The following is a 25773-nucleotide window of genomic DNA, read 5'->3' as shown; positions in this document are numbered from 1 at the left end:
GTATTCAAAATACTTGTGAACTTTTAACTGAAAAAATATGATAGGCACAGTAAAGGTATCTTCAAATGGCTAATTGCCAAATATTATCAAGGGATCAGATTCCCGGCCAGACCTTGATTAAAATAACGAACTCAACAGCACAGGTCATTTTGGGGACCAAAGATTTAACAAGATTCAATGAGAAAGCAAGCATATAGAAATAAAGAACTCCAGAGCCCCACGATCCAGAGACCACTCCAACCACTAGCAGCTTAGTTGGTCGTACAAGGTCAACCAGTTTGCAGAAGGTATGAAGAAAACTTGAAGGACCTTGGGCGGAGGCTCATCCTCAAACAGCTCAGTTGGGAGGTCTCAGTGAGGGCAATCCTCTTTGCCTTCAAGGCTACAGGTCTCACCCTGGTCCTTGCCTGATCTGTGCCACAGCCATGTTTCCCATTGATTCAGGTCCTGGCCAGCTTCCAAACTTGACTGTAGACCTGCCTCACCACTGTGGCCTTGGCTGGCAATCACTGGTCCTGGCCACTATGTTCAAACCTGACTATGATCTCTGATCCTGACTCAATTTTCCAACTTGACTTTGGACCTACTTTTGTTACTACAGACTTGCTTGGAGGTCTGTTCCCTGGGCTACCCTCTCTACCCTGTCTGCCTCACCTGGGGTACACTGTGACTGGCCCCTTGCTGGTAAAGCCACTGCTTCTGCTGGCCTCCCTTAGGGAATAGCTTTGCCCTTGCTGGATGCTGGCATTGAGCTACAACAGTTCAAGTCAGCAACAAGCATTAACTGAGGAAAAAAACACGATGCTTGAGGTTTTTTAAAAGTTCATTTTTTTATGGACTGCGATGCTAAAAGTTGCTTCGAAGTTGTACAAACCACCGCATCTACATCACTGGCATGGATCTGCTGAAGCTTCCCGCAATCTAGTGCTCCTACTGCCAGATGGGGTATCAGAGTTAGTAGAGAGTTACTCAATCTTAAAACTCAGTCCATAGTAATACTGTTTCCCTTTGAGCTACAGACTACACTAATAACTCACACATTAACACTAGAAGTTCTGCTCAGGTGTATTTTCCTTGACATCTTTGTCATTGTTCATTGATTCATGCAGAATTAGCTGACTAGGGCTTAGTGAATTCGTAATCATCAGAATCAGAGGAATATTGTGTTGATCCAAATTTAAAAAAACAAAACAAAACAACAAAAACAATCAAAGCATAAAGAATGAACAAAGGCCCAATTCCACGTGCAGTCCCCAGTACAGATAAACACCAATCTTCTCTTGTAACTCCACATGCCACCTTTTTCTTAACTTGCCCAGCAGCCACAGCACACCCTCCAGCCACACACAGAGCCTGTGTGCTGTGGCATCAGACAGCAAAGCACCCAGAAACTCAGTACCAGGACCTTTTTTAGCATACAGATAAAATCCTGCCCCCATTCAGTCTTGCCCTTGTTCTATATTTCCACTAAGATGGAAGTCTGAAGTATGAACTGATTTATGTTTACTTGACAAAGGTAAGCAGGAGTGTACAACCAGCTAAAAGTCTGTGTCAACACAGAGATAGCTGTAGGTTCTTTAAACACTCTCACGTATTTTTTTTTTAATAGAAGTATCCTACTGTTTCCAAAAGACAAAAGCCCCAACAGCAGGTTTTTTCCCCTGCAATGTTGTATCTTTGAAGAGAAGTATCATCGCTAGATATGAGAGTTAGCTAAAACCCAGAACTGAACAGGAAAAGAGATCTGAGACACCACATATCAATTCCATCTGCAGGCACAACATTCTTTTTACAGAAAATAAAAACCAACCATTTTTATTGATTGTACTGTAGATACCTGTACAGAGTGTAAACTTTAATATTTCACCAGATATGTGACTAATTCTGGAGAAAGAGTTATCAAGCACCTTCATTTCAACAAATGTTTGATATTTACAGTAAGATATACCTGATTAAGTGTATGAATAGAATGAATTAAAAGTTATAAAAAGTTATACAAAAAGACCTTTAAAATGTTTATATGTTATTTCATGATAAATACACAATTAAGAGGAAGATGTCACACAGTTAAGATTCAGAATTGGCTCTGTTTAAAACTTTACTGTTACATCTGAAGAGGGAGTGAGGAAAAGGGGATGTTAGCTTACTGCTCTGATCATGTCATAGTGAAATGTGCTCTGGCAGAAGCCTCACAAGCCCTGTTTTGCTCTGCTGCAGGTTGCCTTGCAGGCAACCTTCCTTCCCAACACACGGTGTAGAAGACAAACTTCACTCCCAGGTTTGTACTGTTAATTTGACATAAGAATATGCATTTTGATATTCTCCTTTCTAAACTTACTGGTGATGGTGAAAACATCAACTTTGCTTTGATTTTCAGCACATTTTTTTGCTGTTAATGAACACTGGCACACAAATGGGGCATATTACTATCTTTTATTCTTTTAAGGACCAAAAACCAAGTGAGCTTGCTGAAAATCAGATTTTTGACTGCCATGGTATCTCATTGTCTACAAAAAGGCATGGCATGGTTTGCTAAAAAAAAAAAAAAAAAAAAAATTGCTAGGATAGAATTCAGAGACCACTTTCAGGCTCATAGAATCAAACACAGAAATACTACTTTACAACCTCTCAGGAAACAAATGTGATTGTGTATCTCTTTAAAAACCAAATGAATCAACATCCATTCTTTGATGAACTATCAGCAATTGTTCAAAATACTAAATTTTGTTTAGTGGGTTTTAGGGAACTACTCAGGGATCCACCTCAGATAGAAGAAAAATATATCTCTTAAAACTCAACAACTTCAAATACATCCACTAAGCAGTGTTGATTATCTATAACGAATCATGTGCTGTAGCAAATGATCACATGAGCTAGGGTGAGAATTATTATCCTTACAACACACAGATAATGTACTGCTGTAATGCAAGAGTCAAAAGTTGAGTTTCAAGTTTTGAAAGTGAAAGAACTAGTAGTGAGAAGGATTGCAGTTAGGCATTTAATCTGTGATATTTCTGAGTGTTTCAGTCACATCTATTCATCCTTGGGACCCCCCTGGTTGTTTCTCAGCTCAAGATGAGGTCCAGCCACAAGAGCCTTATGATGGGTTTAGCATGCCACTGTGCAGATAGTTTCTACATACTCCAAGGTACAACCCAGTCTCAGGATTTGAGTAGGGCCACCCTCTTCACTCTTCAGTACTTGCTACTTTAATTTTGCCAGGAGGCACATCCTCCTAGACCAGCATGGATGCAACTAAGGCCTCCACATTTACCTTTAAAAGCAAGGGGATAATATCAGAAGGAATAAGGTGAAGTTGGACCCAACCTGGGCAGCTCTGTCATGCTTAACTGTTACCAAACAGCCACTGCCTGTGTGTAAGTGTGACTGTATGTGCACATTGTGGCTTGCTGTCAGCAGCACGGAGCACTTATCTTTAGGGCTTGACTGTGTAGATAGGAGTGAATTGTTTACAGCACATTTCCCAAAGGTGTCTGCTGCTCTAAAGCTTATTTTAATGTTCAGTGTCTTTCTATACAATCCACTCCAACTGTGTTGTCAGGGCAGCGGCAAGTACGGCCTCCTGGGGTAGCCAAGCAGAGGTGAGTACAACCACCATTATTCACTGTACAGTAGTTATGTCCTGGAAAAAAAGAGATGAAATGTTAAAGAAAAACATATACAAACCCAAAATAAAATCCAAAACAGATATCTACAAGAGATGTGCAGATTTTATGGCTGCACTAGAGAAAAAAGCCATAATGAGATTAAGAGTGAAACAAAACTATGCTTTGGGCAGATGACAGTCACCATATCCCTTGTGTCACCTTGATATTCACATCAAAGAAAGATCAAGATATCAGGACAGAGTGGGAGAGGCAACATGAATCAACTGGGCTGTTCCTGAAATACGTGTCATAAATTGGCCACGTGGTCACAGACATTAGGATAAAGAGTGGGTTAGGTAGTAGAGAAAATGTAATATGTGGGGGCAAAGTCCAAAATGCTACAGAACATCATCCTTGGATATCACCTACTACTAGAACATCGAGGAATGATCCATGAAAACAAGAAAAAAAAATTGGATGGGTGAGGGAGTGTTAATATTAAAGGGTAAAATGAAAGAGAAGGCAGTGCCAGAAGCAGTGGTCTGAGGGGTGAGGCATCCATCACAGGAAAACACTTGAAATATATGATGAGAAAGAAATGACATCAAGGTACTGAATATTACAGCTATAAGCATATACTCAGAGCACACAATGTTGTTTAGTTTTACATTGCCTATCAAAATGAAACTATATATTAACTGAGTTATAGCAATGTAACTGATTCCTTAATTATGACATTTATGCATTTTTAGGCTCTGAGCCAAGACTTCAGTAAAAAAACCAATTTCATTTAGTTGCATATATTGAATAATTTGAAGTAAAACTATCTCGGAGGGGTGGGGGATGGGGTTTAAGCTTAAAGTAAAAATATTGCCACTCCATCCATGTTGTAATAAGAAAGGGTGAACTCTTCTCCTAACTGTGATTTTCTAAGAAGAACATTACTGCAAAGTGATGCTACTTCTCAAAAACCAAATTATATTTCAAGGGTATCAACTTCCTCTCTTCCTCTTTTCAATAGGATTTCTGAAAAACTTAACGTTCAACAGAGCAGAAAGGCCAGCTCAGCCCAGCCACCCCACCACCTGCTGCTTTCTGAACATTCCATTTTGAAAAACACTGGATCTCCTTAATGAGATCTGAAAGGCCATAATATTTCTGCAGTTTAAACTTAAAAATTAGTAAATAAGGCCCTAGCCATGAATATAGCATTCAGTTTACATGACGATAGATATAGCAGTTTTTGACACATGCTCATCTTAATCATACATTTGTCCTTTCACAAAGGACAGAACAGGTCCCTTCTCCCCTCCCAATTCTGCTTTCATATGGCAACTGCAAAAGCTATTTTTATATAAGAAAATTGAGGTGGCTTTGAATTTCTTAGTAAACAGGAATTTAAGCAGCAACCAGTTCTTCACCGCCTAAATCAGTTGGCAGCTTATAAATGGGAGCTACTACTAAGGTCATTTATGCACTAAGGTGTTATGCAGCTGTAAAAACTTGAGAATCATATGGATTTACCTCCTGGGCACTGAGCAAAGGCTGTGGTGATTCCATAGAGACGGGAGCGCTTGTGAGGTTGGAAGTTATCATTTTCTAATGAAATCGTGCGATCCACTGCTACAACAGCATCCCTGCCACATGCAGATGAGAATATACCGAAGAGAGATGAAGTGGAAGTACAGGGAAAAACAAAACAACACAACAGAAATCAAAAAGCAAACCCTACCAACTAACAAAAAACCAAACCAAAACCAGAAGTGGAGAAAGTCTGAAGTTGCCTCTTTTTAACAATTAGGAAGAGGTTCTAGAAGTAAAGCCCTCCAAGGTGTCTTTCCTGGATGAATCAAGTAGGTTATGACCTTCATTCTGGGCAGCTAAGAAATTTATCAGGGAGATTCCTTACTAATTTTGAAGGTACTTCCAACAGAGGACAACGTCGCCCTACAGGAGGGACATTTGTTAGTAGTTTTGACACATTCTTCATATTCTGTCCCTCCAACACATTCTGTGGTACAGCTGATGCTGAAGCTATTAGGTATAATGATTACAACAATGTTGTATTTCAGATGGAGCCTGATCTCCAGAAGGAATACAGTTAGTCACAAGCAATCTTTCCTTCCTAAATATAAAAGGGTAGTCAACTGACAAACCTATATCACACTCTTTCCCATTCATACAAGCTTGTTCTAGAATAGCATTCCCCAGCTGTCAGGTTCTAACTTGGAAATCCTTACACACATTAATAGCTATTAATAGCAGATAGAGCCCATACGACCATTTACACCAAGGAAAACCAAATATTTTAAAATGCAGGGACTGGATTTATTTTCTGGAAATTTTAGAGTGAACTCTAAAGTCTCGATCATATGGCAGCATTTTTAGAGCACTTACTCTAAAATGCTCTGAAATGTCATAAAGAAAGTGTCATCAAGACAGTAAACATTTCTTTTTTCTTATTTCTTGTTGAACATTCATGTAATACAGAGCATAGAAAGCCAAGAGTGATGATTTTCTGCCCTTTACAATTCAGCAAGTACCACCATAAGGGAAACAAGTTAGTGCCCACTCCTTTTCCAAAAATGTAGTGTTAAAAGTATTTTCATAAAGGACAAATCACTATGCTGAAAATGAAAACTCAGTTAACTGGCAGCATCAATAGGTCAGCTCTACAGATCCACTCCACCCTGCATCAGCTATTGCCAGGAAAGCAACAAAACAGGAATGTGTGAGAGGTCAGCCATGAGAAATGCAGTATGCACTTCACTTTCTACCAGGGAGAGGAAAATACTAAAGTGCTCCATAATTTCTTTAGCAGATAACGTACCTTCTCCAGTCTGTATAGTATAAATTCTTCCCATAGCTTGTAACACCAAAAGGATACTGAATACCTTCAACAATCTTTCGTCGACCAAGCTGGTTAGGGTTCATGCATTCCAGCCTCTTGGTACCTGGAATGTAGTGAAACAATTAAGCCTTTGAACCAGAGCAAGAGAGTTCTCATGAAGGATGAAGGACAAGCAGAAGCATGCAAGCAGGAATAGACTAAAAAGTCCTGGAGGTCTTTCAGTGTGCTGCTTAGTCAAAGCCTTCCTCCATGTCACATCTGTGCATGTGCCAAAAATTGAATGAAAAGTGCTTTGGTGCTAATGCTAATCAGCACAACACCTAAATTAAAATAACACAGATGTCCCATGCGGTCACTGCTCATAAGCCAAGATTCCTGCTACAAAGACCAGCATCCTCAGGCTGGTGTGGAAGCTGACAGAAGGCTTCCTCTATCCTGGAGGGAGACTTCAGCCATTAACTAGTTCAACCTCCTCTGAAAGGCATTATTGCAAAGTTCATTTGGTGAGCATGTTCCCAAAATGCTTGCTGGGATGGGCTATGATGGTGTGACTGCAGGAAGACCATCTAACAAGATGTAAGTAGGGCACAAAAAAGGCCTACCTGCAAAACTACTACAGGCTAGGAACAATACTAGTGAATGTAAACACCTGTAGGTTTCTCCTAAATACTGGGTTTCAAAATTAGACAAAAAAAAGAGAAAAGAGACAAATGTGAGAACAAGAAAGGCAGAGAGAGAAAGAAATTAGAGATAGGAGATATATTTGAAGGTTGGAGAAAGTGTTTTATGGTGAAAAATAGAGCTCAATCATTTTAGTTTATTCAAAGCTTGAAAGGTGACTTGAAGCATAAAAGCACCTCCACAGGAAGACATCTCTGCCAGAGTCTACAGGTAGAAAGACAACAAGATACCAAAGAAGCCCCAAACAATTAAATGAGAATTAAGAGTACACTTTTTTTTTTTTTTAACCAGTAAGACACTGGCAAAAAATGAGCAGTGGGTTGGTGGCAGAACATTCATCTCTTGATCTTTAGGATGCTTTGCTTTTTCAGGCCTTGCTTCAGTCAAATATAAACCAGACTTGGCCTCAGGTTACAGGTCTTAGAACAATAGTGCCAGGATAACATTCTGTAAGCCAGATTAGATAAATCTGTGGTTTTTTCCCTGTTCTTAAACTAACAATTTCTTCTACAAAGACCTAAGTGCTACCTAAAGAGATGGCCACATATAAGACACACAGACAACATCTGTTGAAATCCTAGAGAGTTTTGTGATCAGAAATTAAATCTTTCAGCTTGCACAGAGTCTCATGTGAATTACACAGCTACCTGGAATAACAATGAATAAATCAAGAGATCATTAAAGCCAAAAAGAAAGGCATGAGGCCTGACATGTAGTCCAAAGAGTGCATAATTTCAGGATTGGACATATTTGTTCTACTACTAATGTAAGAAACATTTTAGCACCTCTTTACCTGCATCTACCCAGCACAGCATTGAGGAATAAGGATCAAATGTCAGTCCGTTTGGTAACCCAAGATCATCTTTAACAAGAATTCTTCTGTTTGTGCCATCCATGTATGAGGTTTCAATTTTAGGAGCTTCTCTGTTCCAGTCAGTCCAGTACAAGTTTCTTAAGAAGGAGAAAAAGGCAAGAGTCAAGACAGTGACTGATCTCAAAAGACTGTTGTAATTAAGGAAAATGCTAAGGACACAATAGTAACACGCACACCTCCTAAATAATTTAAATAGATAAGAAGAACCACATTGTACTTCAATGTAGAAGTCACAAAAGTATAGTAAAGATGAAGGAAATACACTTTCATTAAAACCAAAAGGAACAAGCACATACATAAGAAATGTTTTCTCTACATTGTTTAGCTTATGTGCAGGATGCCAGCCAAAAAGACCTCTATTTCAGTGGTTCTAGGGACCATTCAGGATGTACATCTACATTTTGAGTTCTTCATCTCACTGTCCATCATGTCTGCTCAGGCTAAAGCAAGAACATTTGGCATACATTTGGGATTCATTTGAAACTACATTTTTCTTTTCACTGCATCAAGTAAGCAACATACAATGGAATCAGAGTGGTTTATCCTCAGGGGAGATCCTCAGAGAGGGCCATTAACTCACTGATGTTTTTTTATTAATGGTCATTTTTTAGTGCTGTTTTTCCCCTTGGTTGTACATTCTGTGCCTTAGAAATTACGTGGTCCCTTAATGCAAGAATCTTTGTTGTTTACTCCTTAACACACACAGAGTCTACTACGAGATGGAAGTCTGTGCTGCTTGACCTGAACCCAGAGACCTACTCTGTCAGTGGGGTTCTGCATGGAACACAGGTCTTTCCTCAGTCTGATTACTCTGTGCCTCTGCACTTCTCTCACACCAAAGTGCATTTGTTTCTCCTTGTTATGGTGTTTGATGTACACCCACAGATCAACTATTATGTGACTGTGATGTAAAAGCCTATTTTGCATTAAAGGAATTAGAGAAGTCAAGACCACTACTTTTTCATATAATTTTATGTCACTCCAATTTTCATGGATAATATGCATTCTTTTCTCACTGCTAACCTTGTTGGCAAACATCTGGAATCAGGATGCCCCTTTCAAAAAACTCTTCCTAAAAAAACCCCAGTACTTCTGTATGGTACTAATGTCAATTAAGTAATCATTTAGTAGGGCTTCCTAGCAATTCAAGACTGAGAAAGCCTCTGTGCTTCTGAGCATTTTGAGTTGCACAAGGGTAACAGCAGGCAAGTTCAGACAATAATTAACAGACATGCACTACTACTATGGACTCTATACTAGTTTTAATTTTCCCTGCATTTCTTTCAATATTCTAAGAGAAAAAAATGTAAGCTGATCAAAGACTACATAAAAGTATGTAGTCCATCAATTTTTACAGGCTGGAATCATAACTTAGAAACATTTACACTTTCCTACTGACACTCTGCTACAGGCTCAATTTTTAAAGCATGTAGTTATCTGCATCTTCTAATAGAAGCCTAATAGAATCTTCTCAGACAACTGAATGACAGAGGTGAAATTGATGACAGAAGAGATACCATGGGAGTTTTCGAAGATGGAATTATACAGGAAGAAGTGTTGTCATGATGGAAATGAAAATATAAGATTGTCTAATCTAGTATTTTAGACCAGTAATCTCACCAAGAAAAAAAAAAAAAAAAGAATTCATAGGTAAGGACAATGCTTGTCATCCTGCAAATAATGTACTGAAAGCCAGGTACAAGTAACTATTTGTTAAGCTGCTCAACAAAGTATCACCGTATTGTCAAGCAGCCGTTTCAGAAGTTTTATTTCCAGTATACCACTCAGACACAGGACACAAGTAGATTGTTTCATTCCTGTTTGTTAGCTGTTTTAGGAAAAGGCAGTCTATTCCTATCCTCAGACAGCAGGAAAAACACAGACTCATTGAGTACACGCTCATGTTAAATAATAAAATAAATAAAGTTAAGCTTGCACAAATCTCTTGACAATGCATCCATACCCTCTCACAGGATCCACCACAATTGCTCTGGGGTTCACCAAGCCAGTGTCAAACAGGATGCGACGCTGGCGCCCATCCAGCCTAGCCACTTCTATTCTATCCAGCTGAGAGTCAGTCCAGAAGATGTTGCGACCGAGATGATCTACAGCTATCCCTTCAGGGCTTCCCAAGTCTACAGGAGGAGAACAGAGAAAAACATTCCTAAGCATTATATTTATTCCCAATACACATCAGCCTCATAAGCATAACTTTTAACTGAGATAAGTTTTCTGGCTGTGGTCCAACAAAAGCTATTTCATGTCATTTGGAAGAGGAACATACATTTTACCTCAAAGTTTAAATACACAAAGCCTTTAAAGACATAGAATGACATGCTCTATAAGGAACAAACCACACATGTAAGCACTCTTTGAGGGGTGGACATAGAAGATTTCATAGCAGAGAAATGAACGGTAGATAGTATCAGAATGTTATTCTACCCTCCTTAGCAGGCCATAAAATGGATTTATAAACCTTAATATTCCTCCTTTGGCACTGACATACATGAAAACTGGATTTATGCTAAGTTTATCCAATGCAATAATTAAACATAATCAAACTCCAAACACTAGAGACAATGACACTAGCTAGCTGATGCAATGTAGATCCAGCTCTTTGTTTTTGCAGAGCAATCCTTTTTGGAACATGTTTTAGTACTGTATGTGCACAGTTTTTCTTGGACAGTTAGTTGTTCCAAAAGCAACAGGAAATAGCAGATAATGACCTTACTGCTTTTGCATTAGTAACTTCTAACTCAGATGAAAGATGCAGAAGAAATATATAAAGTTTAATTTAGTCATGATGAGAAACTGTGCTGTACTTTTCAAGGCTCATACATCCACTGAAAAGAGCAGGCAGGTCGTGTGGGATATACTGAAGCCAAAGTCAATTAAAAAAAAATCAATTTTAGTCCAATTTCGGTTCCAAAAGAAAAAGAATTGTACATGGTCACTCCCCAAAAAAGCCAAAATGACCGTTCACACCAGTTAGCTATTGAAAAAAAAACAACCCACCTTTCAGATGCTGCTCCACATACTGATGGAATGTGGCCTTTTAGCCTTCTTTTAATTCTCAAGTTTATTTACTGACAGCCATTAAACAAACAATATGTGACAGAAGCAACCTTTCTGGAGAAAACACATTTGGCCCAGAACATTGGGTAGAGCTCTCTAAAATTTGCTACTGTGACTTTGCTGTGAATAACAGTTGCACAATATCTTAAACAGCCTCTACTCTCTCACTCAAGTGGATTACATTTACCACCCTTAATCTGCACACATGACACTTTAGATTTATATTAATTGCTCAAGAGATTGAAAGGAACAAATAGGATGTACCTCACTGCTTCTGACTCACAGCTCATGTTGGGGGGGAGGGTTCCCAGTCTCTGTGATCGGAATATTACTGACTAAATGGTGGTGGAGGAGCTCCCAGACTCTTTTAGGAAACCAAAAACAGTAGCAGGCAAAAGATCTGCTGTCACTGATTCCTAGGAGACCCTGTTCCCTGACTAGCTTCCTTGTTTCAATTTCCTTACGTCAGCTCTTTGTCAGGAGATTTAAAGTCTGAAGTAAATGTCTCTTCTGCACAGTTGATAATGAGCCAGAAAAAACTGTCCTTCACAGGGGGAGAGGTAAGGGAACATTTAAGGCTTCGTGTATCACCAGTCTTTCCAGAGGCACAAATATGTTCCTGCTATACTGTCATCAGGCCTGACACAGTCCCAGGCTCTGTCCCTGAGGACAGGTTTGTACAGCCATGCACAGCTGATATGACTTGAGCAATTACAACAAAGGAAAGCTCTTCTCAACTTGCCCCCACAGCTGCAGAACTGAGAAAGCCTCCACAGGTTATACAGCTGCAGGGATAGAGAACTGGATAGGGCTCCACACTAAAACATGTTTCTGCAAAGCAATGCAACTTGGATCACAAAAGCTTAAAAAAAAACCAAAAAAACCCCCAAAAATAGTACATTCCACAAAAATACAGATGAACCGAAGAAAGCAGCTGGAGCTCACAGGAGGAAAAAGGCAAGGATTAAACAACAAAAAAAAATTCTCATGAGTCTTCTGAGAGGGAAATATTTTCCTATTCCATGAGATTTTAAAGTTTCAGTTTTGGCCAGCATAGGAGATACCCATTCAAATACTGAATATTCAGTATTATTTTTGTCTGACTCCTTATTGAAATGCCTATTAACACATAGAAGGTAAAGTACAACATCTCTCCTAATCTCTTCAGGAACAGCACTCACTTCCTACGCCAACAACAGAAATCATGAGATGTTTACCCATACAATGTTTTTTGTAGCAGATAAAAATCATGAGGTTTCCATGTGACATGGAAGCATCTCAAATTACCTTAAACAATCAATCTAATTTAGTTGAAAGCCTTCAAAAATATTCTTCCAATATTTTATACTTTGCAAGAATTTTAATATGTACACACACCTTCATTAGACAGACATTCATATCCATATAGAATTTTTAGCAGTAGTAATTTCCCCCATTTTTAAGAGTGCAGATTCTGAAAAAATACTTTAGAAGTTGACATCAGAAACCCTTTCCTTGAAGAATTTGTAAGCTGCACAAAAATACACTCTTACTACACGTTAGTCCCTTTCAGATGAAATATGTCAGGAGGATAAAGAGGTCTTACAAATACCTCAGCCATGAAGTTGTACAGAACTATGAAGCTCCATAACTGCTGGAAGGGTTAGGGATGACCTTAAGCTCTCCCTTTTCCCTTCCTAGGACAATGGTAGGATCCAAGCCATTCCCATCTTTCTGCTGTCCCTAAGAGCTTGAATGGAATCTCCACAAATGGGCTATTCCAAAGCACAAACTCCAGGCAGCAATTCTCTATGCATCCAAAGAAAACTGAAGCAAATTTATTGTGTAATTTTAAAACTGACTGATCATTTTTCTAAAATAATTTCCTAATTTTTTAGTAACAATAGCTGCAGAGGATTCAAAGTAAGGGTGACCTCCTGTATCTTGACTTCACAGGTGTTCTAGGATCCTGAGGACACTAGTATTCAAAATGCCTCCAGCTATTTTTGCTGGGTTTTTTTAATGACACACGCCATTCACTTTGTTCTTGTTTTCCTTAAAACTCTTGTTTTCCTTAACCCTTTCCACTCAAAAAAGGTTTTAATATCTAAGCTCCATGGGTTCACACTTAACCCTTCTAATGAAAATGAACACAGACTGCAGTGAGCAGCACATTCTTCAAGGAACAAGTGTAAGAACAAAATATAAACTGTAAAGGCACTAAGTCCACAATATCCTCTAGTCCAATTCTCAAATCCTTGAGCAACTCCAAGGGCGAAAATCAAACGAGGCGGCTTTACTCACTTGCATTTTACAACTTGAGTAGTAGGCATGGAAAGTCACAGCTGAAATAGTTTCTAACCACTTTTCAACTGTTTTGATCCCAGAGCCAAGGACCAGAGCAGGGATTCTCCTCTTCTACCTCCATGGTCACCAGAGCAGGCAGCTGACTGGCAGAGGTCAGGAGAGAAAAGGACTACATATAATCAAATCTCAGCTATTCAGCAACTACCTTGCTTTCCAGAACACAGAAAATCAGAATGACACTCACAGGTGGTATTCCATGTTAATGTATAAACATAACCCTTTAGTCAGCTCAGGTAATACCTAGGAAGTACACATTACTAAATTCAAGTCTCTAATACCGTTCCTAGGGAGTAGCAAGAGAAAGAATTTTGTGTTGTTACCTGTTTTGATGAGGGTTGTTGGCTCCCCACCATTCAGGTTAGCCCTGCTGATTGAAGGGCCGCTGATGTCTGTCCAATAAACCATCTTGTCCACACAGTCATAAGCAACTCCAATAACAACTTTGTCCTGTTGGTCAATAAGCAAGATAGGCTAAACAGTAATTATTTGGCCAGCAGCAGCTTATAGTTTTAAGTCTCAAGGCTGAAACAAAAAGATTCTTGAGAGAAGGTGGGAGATGAGGACAACAGGCAGAGAAAATGACTGGGTGACAGTCACTCAAATAGCTTAGAAAAATACTTTCAGTCTTAAGTCCTAAACTAACTGACACTATTTACCATTACATCAAAAAAGCATTGTATTAGTACTGAACAACTGGTCTGACTTTTACAACTTCACCAGCAAATCCATCTAAAGAAAGTTCATGACATTTTACTGTTATCCCTCATATGCTTGCTTTCTTTCATTCTTTCCCTTTAAGGGAGAATAATGACTTCTATCAAATCTGACTTGCATTGACATGCAACATTGCATTACAGCTGTGCTTCATCAGCGCTACCTACATGACAGATTTGACTAAAAAAATGTTCTAGCAAAGTAAGGTTATAAAATAAAAAAATAGCTTAAACAAACACTGCATAAATCATTCTGCTGGAAATAATATTCTCAGGCACAAGGAACATTCATATGGAAGAAAGATAGGACTAGAGTTTGAATTTAGAGTTCAAACTCCTCCATGCAAGTGAAAGAAACTCTTAGGGTAAAACATTTGACATGGATTCCCAGGTCCATGACAGTTGCTGCTTTTGTAACTCACAACTTCTTAGAAAGATGGTCCAAACCGTGCATTAAAAGAGATGCACTTAATCATCAGCTTATGTAATGCTGTAGGTTGCAAAACAATCTAAACACCTCTATTGTCACTTTGCAAATACAGAACACAGACAAAAGAGAGTCAACAGCTTTAGCAGAGACTGGAAGTTTCATTTTAATTGAAAGTTTTAAGGAAGAGTTGCATCTTATCTCTTGGAAGTTTATTCCTGAAGATACATCTAATTAATTCATTTAAGCTAGATCAAGTAAATAATGATACTAGCTGACAAGGAATCAGAATCATGTCTCTTTCAGCCTAACTACCCCATTTTACACACAGTATTTTACTTTATTTCTACATTACTGCAGCAGCAGTTTAGACAAGGGTCAAAAGCTTAATTTCACCCTTACATTGCAGCAGTTTGTGGTATTATTTACTGAAATAGATCTGTGTAATTTAGACAGTATTTGGTTTACTAAATACTAACTTTATTATAACAAAACAAAAAAAAAAGAGACTAGTGATAGATATTGCTATTTATTACAAACAGAGTAACACTGGAATGAAAACAGAAATCCTAGGCCTCAGATAAAACAAATTAATGCGATGAAACTGGAAGTGAAAAGGGTTGGCATGTGACACAGGTGAAGGAAAATAGACCTTCTCAGCATCAGGAATTCATTTGCAAGGAAAAAAGATTCTTGGGAAAGTAGTAAGAAGCGTGGGAAAAAGGTTTGCCACCCACTGGGCCTGCACATGGAGAAGGAAGCAACAAAAAAAGGAAGAAAAATGTAAGTGTAGCCAAGAAGTGCAGAGAACTGACTAAAAAAAAAAAGAGGAATAGATTAAGACTTTGGAAAAAGCTTTGATGGAGTAAGAATAAAAAAAGGGCCTCTCCACGTACTGCTATTGTAGGTCTCCTAAATTTTTGTCTTGTGAGCTATTGTGAGCTGTTCTTTAAAGGTAAATAACTTCTTCTTATAGCTCAACTTTAAGCTTTGTGACTAGATAGGTCAGGAGTTTTCAGTGACAAATTGATGTAATACTGAAATTTTAATCAAGAGTAAAATTTGAGTTTTGAACTTAAATTATCGAGTCATGTAGACAAACACTAACTTTCACCTTTGTAATGAATCTTCTAAAAGAAATCAACTTAGTATACTAGGTTACTTACTGGAATATGCAAGAGCGCTTTTGCACCATTTTTCTTCATATTGTTTCCCTCTAGTGGAACATGTTCAATTTTACCACTTTGGGCAAAGAGCAAGTGCGTTCCTGGCGGCAGAGGTACCGTATCTGGTCGAACAGAGGGCCCAACAACAACAGGAGGAGCAGCTGTGCTTAGACCTTGTTAATAGAGAAGGAAACAGATGGGGAAAAAATTAGCTTGTACAGCACAACAAGGCTCCTTATTATTTGCAGAGACACAATTACAGTCAGACTTCTCAGAAGGAAACAGCCCTATAAGCAGACGCTTATAACTATAATCAGATGCAGAAAGCTTCTGAAGTTTTCCCCTTGGCTGACAGAGAAGTTCTTTTCATGTTTGGCTCTGTAATTGCTCTTTCCTTCAAATGTCTAGAAAAAATTCTTATTTTGCAGCTGAAGTGAGGAAGATGTAGGAAGGAACATCCTTCATTTCCTGAGGCAACTCAGCTACTACAGCTCCCAGAGGGCAGAGACTGTACAGGCTTCTCTCAGTTTTTAGTCAGGGAAGAAGCCAGAAAACTATCTTCTTATTCAGAAGCTCACCACAGCTGTCCAGATGCCCTGGCTGAAGGAAAAATGTGTGTTGGAGTTAGTGAAGGGCTGCAGCATGAGGCATATCATCCCTAGGACAGCAAAAGCCTGCATTGCTGAGATACAAGTGCTGTATCTCAGGGACATGAGTAAGCTTCCACTGTTTGGAAGACAGTGCATTTGAGTGGAGAGATACCCACAAAAAACAATTGCTTCAGCCACTTACACGGTGGACGAACTCCTGGCCCACTTCTTGTGCCATCAATCTCATTTCCATTCCTATCCACGCACCAACAATATCCACTGCCAGAATGGCACTGAGTGGGTAGGTAATTCCCATGCTCATCACACTGGGGAATGAAGTGACCAACTCTCGTATCCCTTGGGTAGAAAGCACCTCCACTGCCAAGAGCTACTTCTCGTTCATGCTGGCATTTGGTCTTTTCCATTTCTGGGGAAAAAATACAACAACAAAACAAACAAATAAACACAAACTCCAGTGAATATTTTTGTTTCACTAACAACTACATTCCATTAATAGTTAACACATGCTGACCAGCTATACACAAGCATTCTTACCTCTACAGGAACATGGCACTGCTACCAACCTTGAAGGTGTATGCCTTTAACTCCACCCTATGAAAGTGTGACACATTTGCCTTAAACCTATATTATTTTATCTTCTACTGTTTAGTTTAAAAGAAAACAAACAGCTGTCCTGTATCTTTCTTCAGTGGAGAAACTGGAAAACATGGTCTTTCTCCTTGAGGCACATGAGCAAGGCCATTCTGTCTGACTTTCAAACTTGATGTCTACCCATTGGCAATTAGCCACAGGCCTTAAAATGTGACTAATTAGCCAGACCATAGAGTGGCTAGTTTTTTTTTCTGTAATGCTAAAAGTTGAGTTTCCCTTCAGAGCCACAAGAGAAAAACCACAAATGAGGCAGATGCCGGAAGCAGCTCATTGCTATGAAGTGTATTAGGTTATTAAAGACCAGTTGTCAGGTTTGAGCACTCACTCGATACTTCTGCATCTAAGAAATGAATTACAGGGACAGATTGTCCAGTTCCTGGTGAATCAGAGAAACATATGACATGCACAAACATGCATATGTGTTACTGTAGAGGATACAGAGAGGAGACAAACTTTTCAGATTATCGGGAAATTCAGGGATCTGGCTCTTTACATTTCCATTTTAAAAAATAGTCTGGATTAAATATACATCTCATGGTATTATCTGTCATACAATAGGGAAAGTCATCTAGATCAATATATTGCTCTAGATGCAAAACAACAGTGAAATTACAAGAATACAATAAAAATAATATAGTTCCTTCCTCTGGTTTAGTCTTACCTTACACTTGAGGACCCTTTAGGGTTCTTTGTGCTGGGAGAGAAAGAGCTCTAATTATGGGGGAGTATCTTTTTCCTGTAAGTAATTTCTACAGACAGAAATGCTTAGCACAAACTGTGTGCTGAAGAGATTTTAACACTTATTCCACTTATTCCTTGTTTTCACACTGCCTGGTGGACAGCCTTAGTTATGTGAGGCTCAGATCAGGCCCAGCCCAGCTGAGCAAAAAGCTAATTCCATGCATCTACAGACTGCTGTGGTGTAAATGACACAAAATCAAAAAAGAAGGGTAGTTTTTTATGATTTAAACTAGTTACGCAAGCAAATCTTTGGACACGTTTCATGCACCTGGACATAATTAGAGAAATATAAATGACTGGAGAGTGGTTGACTCTAAACAACTGAAATATTTGGCATCAGTTTTAATGTGGGTGGTGGAGGGCCTTGAATCAACCTACAAAACCAGATCCTTTAGGGAAAGCCTCCATTATTTGTCTCAAATTTTGTTTTCATATATTCAGTGTGTTATGCAGTATGCAGATAAAAGAAATGTTGATTTCAGTAACCAGATAGTTTTGCCACCATTTTTTTTAAAAAATTCTAAACTCTCATTATATGCAATGCTCATGAGAGAAAGCAGGAAGAATACACAGTACTGGTAAACTGACCCCACTGCTTTTGTTCAGTGCAGGAAGAAAAATCTCAATTGCATTCCTATCATCTTTGAGAAATACTAATAGCTCCTCCTCAGTAGGTTATAAAAACAAAGGCAGAAGCTGGTCTTTTTTCTTCCCATCTGAATCTTACAAAATTAGAGTATATCCTGAGAGCTTATAATTTTTCTAATCAATAGTCTATATGAAAATGAATTAGCAAATATGACTTATAGAAAGGAGTATGTATACATTCCCTGTTAGGACACAGCTGTTATACGTAAGATATGGTAATGTTACTGGTAACTTGAAATATCAGTGTCTGTTCTAAATTTCAAAACAGGTCTACATTTATATCTGCAGATTTTATATGGGACTTCTCATTAAATTTTTCAAGAGTACTTCCATTGCAAAGATCAAGACCAATCTAATAAACTGCCCAATAACGCAATTAACAACACTGAAGTCAAGAGACTTATCAAACAAATTAATTTTCAAAAATAGCATTAAGTTCCTAGACAGCAGAGAATATGATTTTCTCTTTCTAAAAAAGATCCATCGACACTGACATTTCATTTGCACAAAAATATTTGCAAATAACCTATTGCTACTCACTTTTAGGAATAACTGTATTTTACTATTTCTGTGCTCCTGAAAATCACTTATATTAGTAATAACTTTATGAGCAGTATCAAATACAATAAGCAACCTATGTTAGAGACATTCTGAAAAGAAATAAAGCCAGTGTTACCATGATCATTTGTGCTGACTCCATCATTTTAGCCTGTCTTTCACCATTAAGGTTGTTTCAGCTTGCTAACATGAATTTGACCAACAGTAAAATTTATAAACCAAATAAGTCACTAGTTAAACAGTCCAAACCAGGCACTTGGAATCCATGCTCTATTTTGTTCTCCTTATCTCTGAATCATGACCAGGATTACTATGCTTACAGTTCAGAGGCACCTAAAGATATGTAAGCTGAAACCAAGATAGTGTAGCAGCCTGTACTGCAGTGAAGGAACAATAATCTCGGATACAGATGACAGTGGGTTAGTAGAAACAGTCTGCTTATCCTGTTTATCTAGTCATGTTTTACTCAGTGTGCTTAAGAGAAGATGCTCTGATGTTGAAAATTTTAAATTGCGTTAATTAACTCTCTGAAAGGAGGCTAGCTATGACAGAGTTTGAAAGATGAGCCTGACACAGCAAATAAAGCACATTTCCTGCCTTGATGAGATAACAGCACGTTAGATAAAACACATAACAAGAAATGGTACATATTTATGTAGTACAAGGGCTACTTTGTAAGCCAGCTTCTAGACACAAACTTAATAACTAGGAAATTTCTTTCACTACAGCACCCTAAATGTGGTTTCTTAATGATCCTGCCTTTAACACAAATACTGTAATATTTCATCCAGTCAAGATTCTTCAAAGATACAGAACAATTAAGAGGAGAGTTCTCTGATCTCTAGATTGGCAGGAAGAAAATTTCCATTAAATATAACAAGTAGAGCTAAGAACAAATAACACCCATCTGGTGTAACATGTTGTTACACCTACCACTGCACCTGATTGCAGCAAATGCAAAACAAGTCATGCCTATTTCAAGGCTCCATATTCAGGAGTTACTAGGCCCAATTTTTAGAGATTCTTAAGATTCTTATGAAACCCACATTTGAAAGCCAAGCCAAATGATCATGTCAATGTTAAAAAAAATTATATATACTAAGGTTAGTTCATTCTGCCAGAGATGAAACAACCAGTAAGAGCAAGACCTTGGTAATCCTTTGTGACACAGTAAAGCAGGGCTGGCAGCAGCCTTTTATTAAAAGTAGGACCAAGTTCCAGTACTTTTTCCATATATGTGTTTAAACATGACCAATTAGCATTTGCTATAAAATAAGTGAAACTCGGTTGTCTCTGCGATTTGGTGCCGTTGATGCTTGACTGATGAAGGTAGTGCACTGATCTAATAGCTTTGTGTTTCCCTATGACATTCTACACAGGCCCACAGGACAGTATCATTTTTGAAACAAAGCACCATATGGTGGGCTACCTTAATTTGGTAAATGATAAAAAATAGGAAAAATAATCAGAGGAAGTAGTCAAATATCATGAAGTAGTGGTATCTTTAGTAAATTCTCATATTACCTTAGTCTTCGTTTTAAATTTCCTATTAAGAAATTTAATTTTTCTGTTTGGATTCCAGAGGAAAATATACAGCCATAGGTTGCATCATTTGTGCAAGAGAAACAGGTCACAAAACATGAGAAGGACAACACGTACATGTAAAGTTACACTTCTTGAAATACATTTCCTGAAATATCTTTAAATAGACTTACCTTGGAAACTACAATCAGAAAAAGCTATAGCAGGTCACAGCTCAGTGCTGTAGAGATTGTGAGAGGGTATAAGAAGGAATTCACCACAGGTGTAGAAAAGATATAAGACTGGGGAGATGATTCAAGGAATACTGAGTCCAGCTCTGGCAATCACAGTTCAAAAGAACAGTGAAAAATTGAACAAGTGTACAGAAAAAAAGCTCCTAAGATAGAAACTGTAGAGTGGAACAGAGATCAAAGGTGTAATGAAGAATTTGTGTCCCATGGACCACAGCACACCCAAGTCAGAGTAGACATGCAGAATGGTGCAACCTGAAATTAAGCTAAATGTCTATCCTTCCCCAGAAAAATAAATTTGTATTCAATGTTTTAAACATTTTTTTCCCCCAATTGATTCATAAATTACCAAACTGGAATTTAAGTCACTGAAATTTATAATGGAACTTGAATGAATGAAATGAAAGTACATTTTTAGCTGACGTTTTTAAATGTTGGAGTAAAAAAAATGTGATGAAAATACCCAAATGAAAATAACGCACTTCCCTTTGTCTCTTTATTTTCCTTTGTAATTCTTCACTTATAGTTTTGCTCCGGTAAGTGCATTTCTCGTGTGAAACTAGTTGCATATACAGGACCAGAGAATAGCTCTTAATAGTTCCTAGTTCCAAGAATCTAGACTTGTTTCTGTTTGGTAAACAGTGTCTGTGGTCTGCAGGGGTAGAAACACTCAGACATCTGGGTTTTTTTGAAATGGAAAAATGAAGCGTGAGGAAATAATGAAGTACAGACTTTCTTAATAGCTGGGAGCAGCAGGACATTCCAGCATCATTAACTCTTTCATTAACCTGCTGGTTCACTCCTACAGACATTCTCTTGTGTGTGACTCGAATCCATTTTTCTTGTTAGTCCACTTGTTTCAAGAGCTACCGTTCAGCATTGTTAAGATTTAACAATAGGTTTCATGCAATAATAAAGACACCAAACAAGGAAGTAATTGCAACATGGGTTGGAACAGGGTACAGCAAAAAAGAACTGCACATTCAGATGAATGAAACTTTCCAACCAGGAAAGACTTCAGTTACTTCACGGAGGCTAATTAGATCAAAACCTTAGTTGGTAAAAATGGGAAGAAAGGGTCTCTAATTACAGCTGAATACAAACAGTACAGCCTCATCTGCAATATCCATTCTGAAGCAACTCAATTTACAAATTGGGTGCTAAAGTAAACTAAGCTACTTTTGGTAGTCTTCAGAAAGTATAGCTCATTTCTGTCTCCTGGCAATGATTAACTGATGGATATATCCATTTTAAAGGCATTAAAGCTTTAGCAACAGATGACATCCCAAGGGCAGCTGTTGTTCTATTAACTCCAAGAAGGGAACAGTAAGCTAAGCTGTAAACGCTTCTATTGCTGCAGACTAGCAGAGCAACACAGATACTCCCTATTTCAGTCACGATTCAGCAAAAATGAGGCTTCTTATCTACACAGATTTTTTTTCTGCTCAGAGCATTTAATGAGCAGAGACACAATTGATACAAGTGCTTCTGAAAGCTTATCTTCTACAGGTAGTACGAAACAGTGTATGAAAAAGAAGTAAAACAGTGAGGCACATATAAAGACTAAAAAATATGGCAGACCTTCACCCACAAAAGCAGTGGATACAGAACTCTCAAAAATATTTTGTTGCTGCTATTAAAATTGTGACATGGAAAAATCACCATTCAAAATACAATTGTGTTGAGTACAGAAAGTGAGGAAGTGTACATCATAGGCAGCAAAAAATAACAAAGTTACTACAAAATACTACACTATGCTTAGCAGTTTTGTAGACACTAACCATACCATGAGAAAAGGTGTTGTTCTTAACAACAAACCCCAAACAAAGAACAACCAACAAAAACAAACAAAAAAACCCAAAGAAACCCCCCCTCAAAAAAAAAAAAAAAGAAAAAAACACCAAAAAAACCCTTAAGTAAATTACCACATGTACTCAGAAGAAATTGATTGTGTTCTGGTACAAAAGTTGATTGGTTGACTTCAAGCATCAGTCTACCAAACCATCTGTTTAAAGTACAAAGGGTATATGGCAGATATGAAAGCAATATTTTTTTTTCTCTACAATTCTGACTGAAGAACTGGAAGCTTTAAGGTTTAATTTGCTTCAAGTTATTCACATCAAATTTCTCCCCTAGGAGAAATAATTCTGTTTCTATCAGCTGGTTGGTTAGCTAAATATTTTGACACAGGTCAGAAACACTAGGTTCTTCTTTCATCTGTCATTAAAATGAAAATACACTTGGGTGATCATGCATGAAAAGTTAGTTTGAAATAATATTAAAAGATTGACAAAGTGGTAGAATTAAACACTGCAAACCCTCCAATTTACCTATGATAGAAAAATCTACAAGAACTGGGTGACTTCACATAACATGATGAAGGGTCATGTAAATATGATCTAAAACCAGAAACAACCTTGTGATTTCCTTTTTGTTTTTTTACTACTTTCCTTTAATCAATCCTTTGCCTTTTAATTTTAAAACAGGAGTATCCAATGAAGCAAAAAAAAAAAAAAAAAAGGCAGTCAGAAATTCAGAATTAGGGAATATAGTGGCAAAAGAAAAATATTAGTTTTCAGGTAGTAATATTGTACTATACAGACAAGCACTTTCAAACAAGCACATCCACTATTAAACACATAAACAAACCCTCCTCAATTTTGAATCAACAAATACTTTGGACATCATTAAGACCACAAGGCAGAAGCCAAATTATGAAGGGAGCCTTCCTTCCCAGTCCTACTGCTCTGTGCTCTCTTTCCTTGTGGCCCTATGACTTTCTTTACTCTGGACTGCACATTTTGAGTTTTAGTCTGTTGAGAGATGCAGGGATTTTTGCCCAACAGCAAGAATGTTAGAGGAAGGAGAATTGGGTTCGAAGAAACTGAGAAGTTAGGCTTTATTTTCTGGATGAAAGTATTCACCTTTCTGCAAAACCTGAGTGCTGTCCCAGAGGTTTGCCATGCTGTTGAATTAAAGTAACGATAACAATGCTCCTTTGTGCTTCAGTGTTCCTTACTTTCTTGCCTTTTAAGCATACTTTCAAGATGAGGAGTTTTATACTTCAAGGCCCAAAGTACAATGGAGGAACACAAGTGTGGGATGCTAAAGAACTTTCTGTTGAATAGAGAACAAGCTGGGTAAATATAGAAACAAGTAAGTGCCAGCTAGAAACCATAGTCTTTCTGGACTACAGGCTATATGTGGCATGTAGGCATCTAGATACCACTGCAGACAACAGTCTCATGACTTTGGTCTCATTCTTCACTTTTCTCCTGTAATTGTATTCATTCACATTGCCAACAATTCCAGATTTTTTATGGTAAGTGACTACCGAGTATGCAAACCAAATCACCCCCGTGGTCAAACCATTACACAAGGCAACTTCAAAAGATAGTATCAGCTTGAGGCTGAAAACTTCTGAGGATAGAACAAACAAAACATAAACCAGGATGTTGAGCAGGATATCACGAAGAAGTGATAATAGTAAAGATAGATGTTTTGACACAAGCCTGGTGAAATTCTAAGCTTGAAAGACTTGAGAAAGAATAAAGACACCAATTTGACAAAACACATGTTATTTCAGAAAGGAACCAAATTAACATATATCCTCCAAATCCCAAGTTACATTTCTGGTTCAACTTTCAAGAACTATATAATTTTACCTCCTAACACACATCGGAAACCATCCCCACGATAACCTGCCTTACACTGGCAGCTGAAGGAACCAGGAGTGTTATAGCAAAAAGCATCTGGATGACAGTGGCCCTGTTGACATTCATCTACATCTGTAAAAGAAAAGAAAAATCTCAGGTAACTGTTCCTCCTGATGGACAAATCAGAGTGACGAAAAAGTGCCAACATGCCATATTTTCAGGCTCCTATTTTAGGATATCTGATTAGGCTTACAGATAGTTCTTTGGAAGTATGTCTAATACAGAAAGGCAAAGGAGAAAAAAAAAAAAAGAGCATGCATGTATTTTAGATTCTGTATCTCTACGTTCTGCTATTCCAAAGGGTAATTAGCATTATTAGCACACACAATATTTTAGAAATACATGCCTATATTTCTCAAGGAAATCACTTATCACAGCAAGAGAAGTGGGATTTGGACAGCAGTATTTCTAACATGTAGTCAGGTAAATCTGCTCTCCTGCTGCACTCTGACTGACATGAAACAGAATGTAATTTTTTTACATGGTCTGAGCATCATGTTTCACCACTGTAATAATATAAACCAATACAGTGCAAACATGTCCAGCAGATGAAGATCTGCAACTGCAAGTACTGCAACTTCTGCAGTTACCTCATCTTGGACCTTTTATAGCCCAAATATTGAAGAGTGAATGCAAAACTGAGGTGAGGAAAAGACATATGGTTAACACAAATTCCCACCTGAGGGACTTAAACTATGAAACTTCCTGCTTTAAATCACAAGTAACTATGTGACATTTCAATGACCGTCCAAGTTGTGCAATAAAGAATATAAAAGCCCCACAACAAATGGTGCTACTCACCCTCACAGGCACGCCCATCTCCCAGGAAGCCCGGGAGGCATGTGCAGATGTAGGCAGACCCTCCAGTGTACACGCACTGAGCACGCTGAGGAATGTCACAGTTGTGTGTGCCTGTCTGGCAGTGGTTTACCTCATAGTCAACAGCTGCAGGTTAAATGTATAAAAGAGAGGAGATGAAAATTTCAATTTTCCTTCATAAAGTCTAAGGCTCATAAGTTCATGTGAGAGAACAGCTGTGAAAGCTTACAGAAGAGAAAGGGGATTGGGATTTTTTTTCCCAAGATCTCCCCTTTCACTGGTATTAAATCTTACTAATGTTTTATAAGGAACTGACTGTCCTCAGCATCTCACAGATGTTTGTTAGCATAGAACGGGGAGGAGAGGCTACCACAGTGACAGAATCTAGAATCCATGACAGCTTTGTTTATGAAAAGGAGTCCAGAATGAAGAAATGTAAGGCATCTCACAGAGCTACCTCACATGTTAGCTAATTGTCCAGTTTGCTGCACTGGGAATTATTAGATGACCTGCTAC

General features: G+C 38.2%; 1 protein-coding gene across 1 annotated transcript in view; it reads right to left on the bottom strand.

Annotated features, from left to right (window-relative positions):
* Nucleotides 1–1786: 1786 nt before the first annotated feature.
* The window catches only part of NID1 (nidogen 1), a 43966-nt gene continuing 19979 nt past the window's right edge, over nucleotides 1787–25773 (bottom strand). Inside the window, exons 11-20 of the mRNA XM_050316252.1 lie at nucleotides 25240–25383; nucleotides 24388–24510; nucleotides 16534–16758; nucleotides 15742–15914; nucleotides 13756–13882; nucleotides 9978–10149; nucleotides 7934–8091; nucleotides 6439–6562; nucleotides 5133–5245; nucleotides 1787–3643 (exon numbers count right to left, since the gene is read on the bottom strand). Of these exons, the coding sequence (XP_050172209.1) occupies nucleotides 3522–3643; nucleotides 5133–5245; nucleotides 6439–6562; nucleotides 7934–8091; nucleotides 9978–10149; nucleotides 13756–13882; nucleotides 15742–15914; nucleotides 16534–16758; nucleotides 24388–24510; nucleotides 25240–25383 (1481 nt within the window). The 3' untranslated portion in view covers nucleotides 1787–3521. The remainder of the gene's footprint in view (nucleotides 3644–5132; nucleotides 5246–6438; nucleotides 6563–7933; nucleotides 8092–9977; nucleotides 10150–13755; nucleotides 13883–15741; nucleotides 15915–16533; nucleotides 16759–24387; nucleotides 24511–25239; nucleotides 25384–25773) is intronic.

Source organism: Myiozetetes cayanensis, unplaced genomic scaffold, assembly GCF_022539395.1.
Source record: "Myiozetetes cayanensis isolate MyiCay16 unplaced genomic scaffold, myiCay2020 scf2-11, whole genome shotgun sequence".
NCBI lineage: Eukaryota > Metazoa > Chordata > Aves > Passeriformes > Tyrannidae > Myiozetetes > Myiozetetes cayanensis.
Note: the sequence above shows the minus strand (reverse complement) of the source record. Positions and strands in the feature narration are given on the sequence as shown.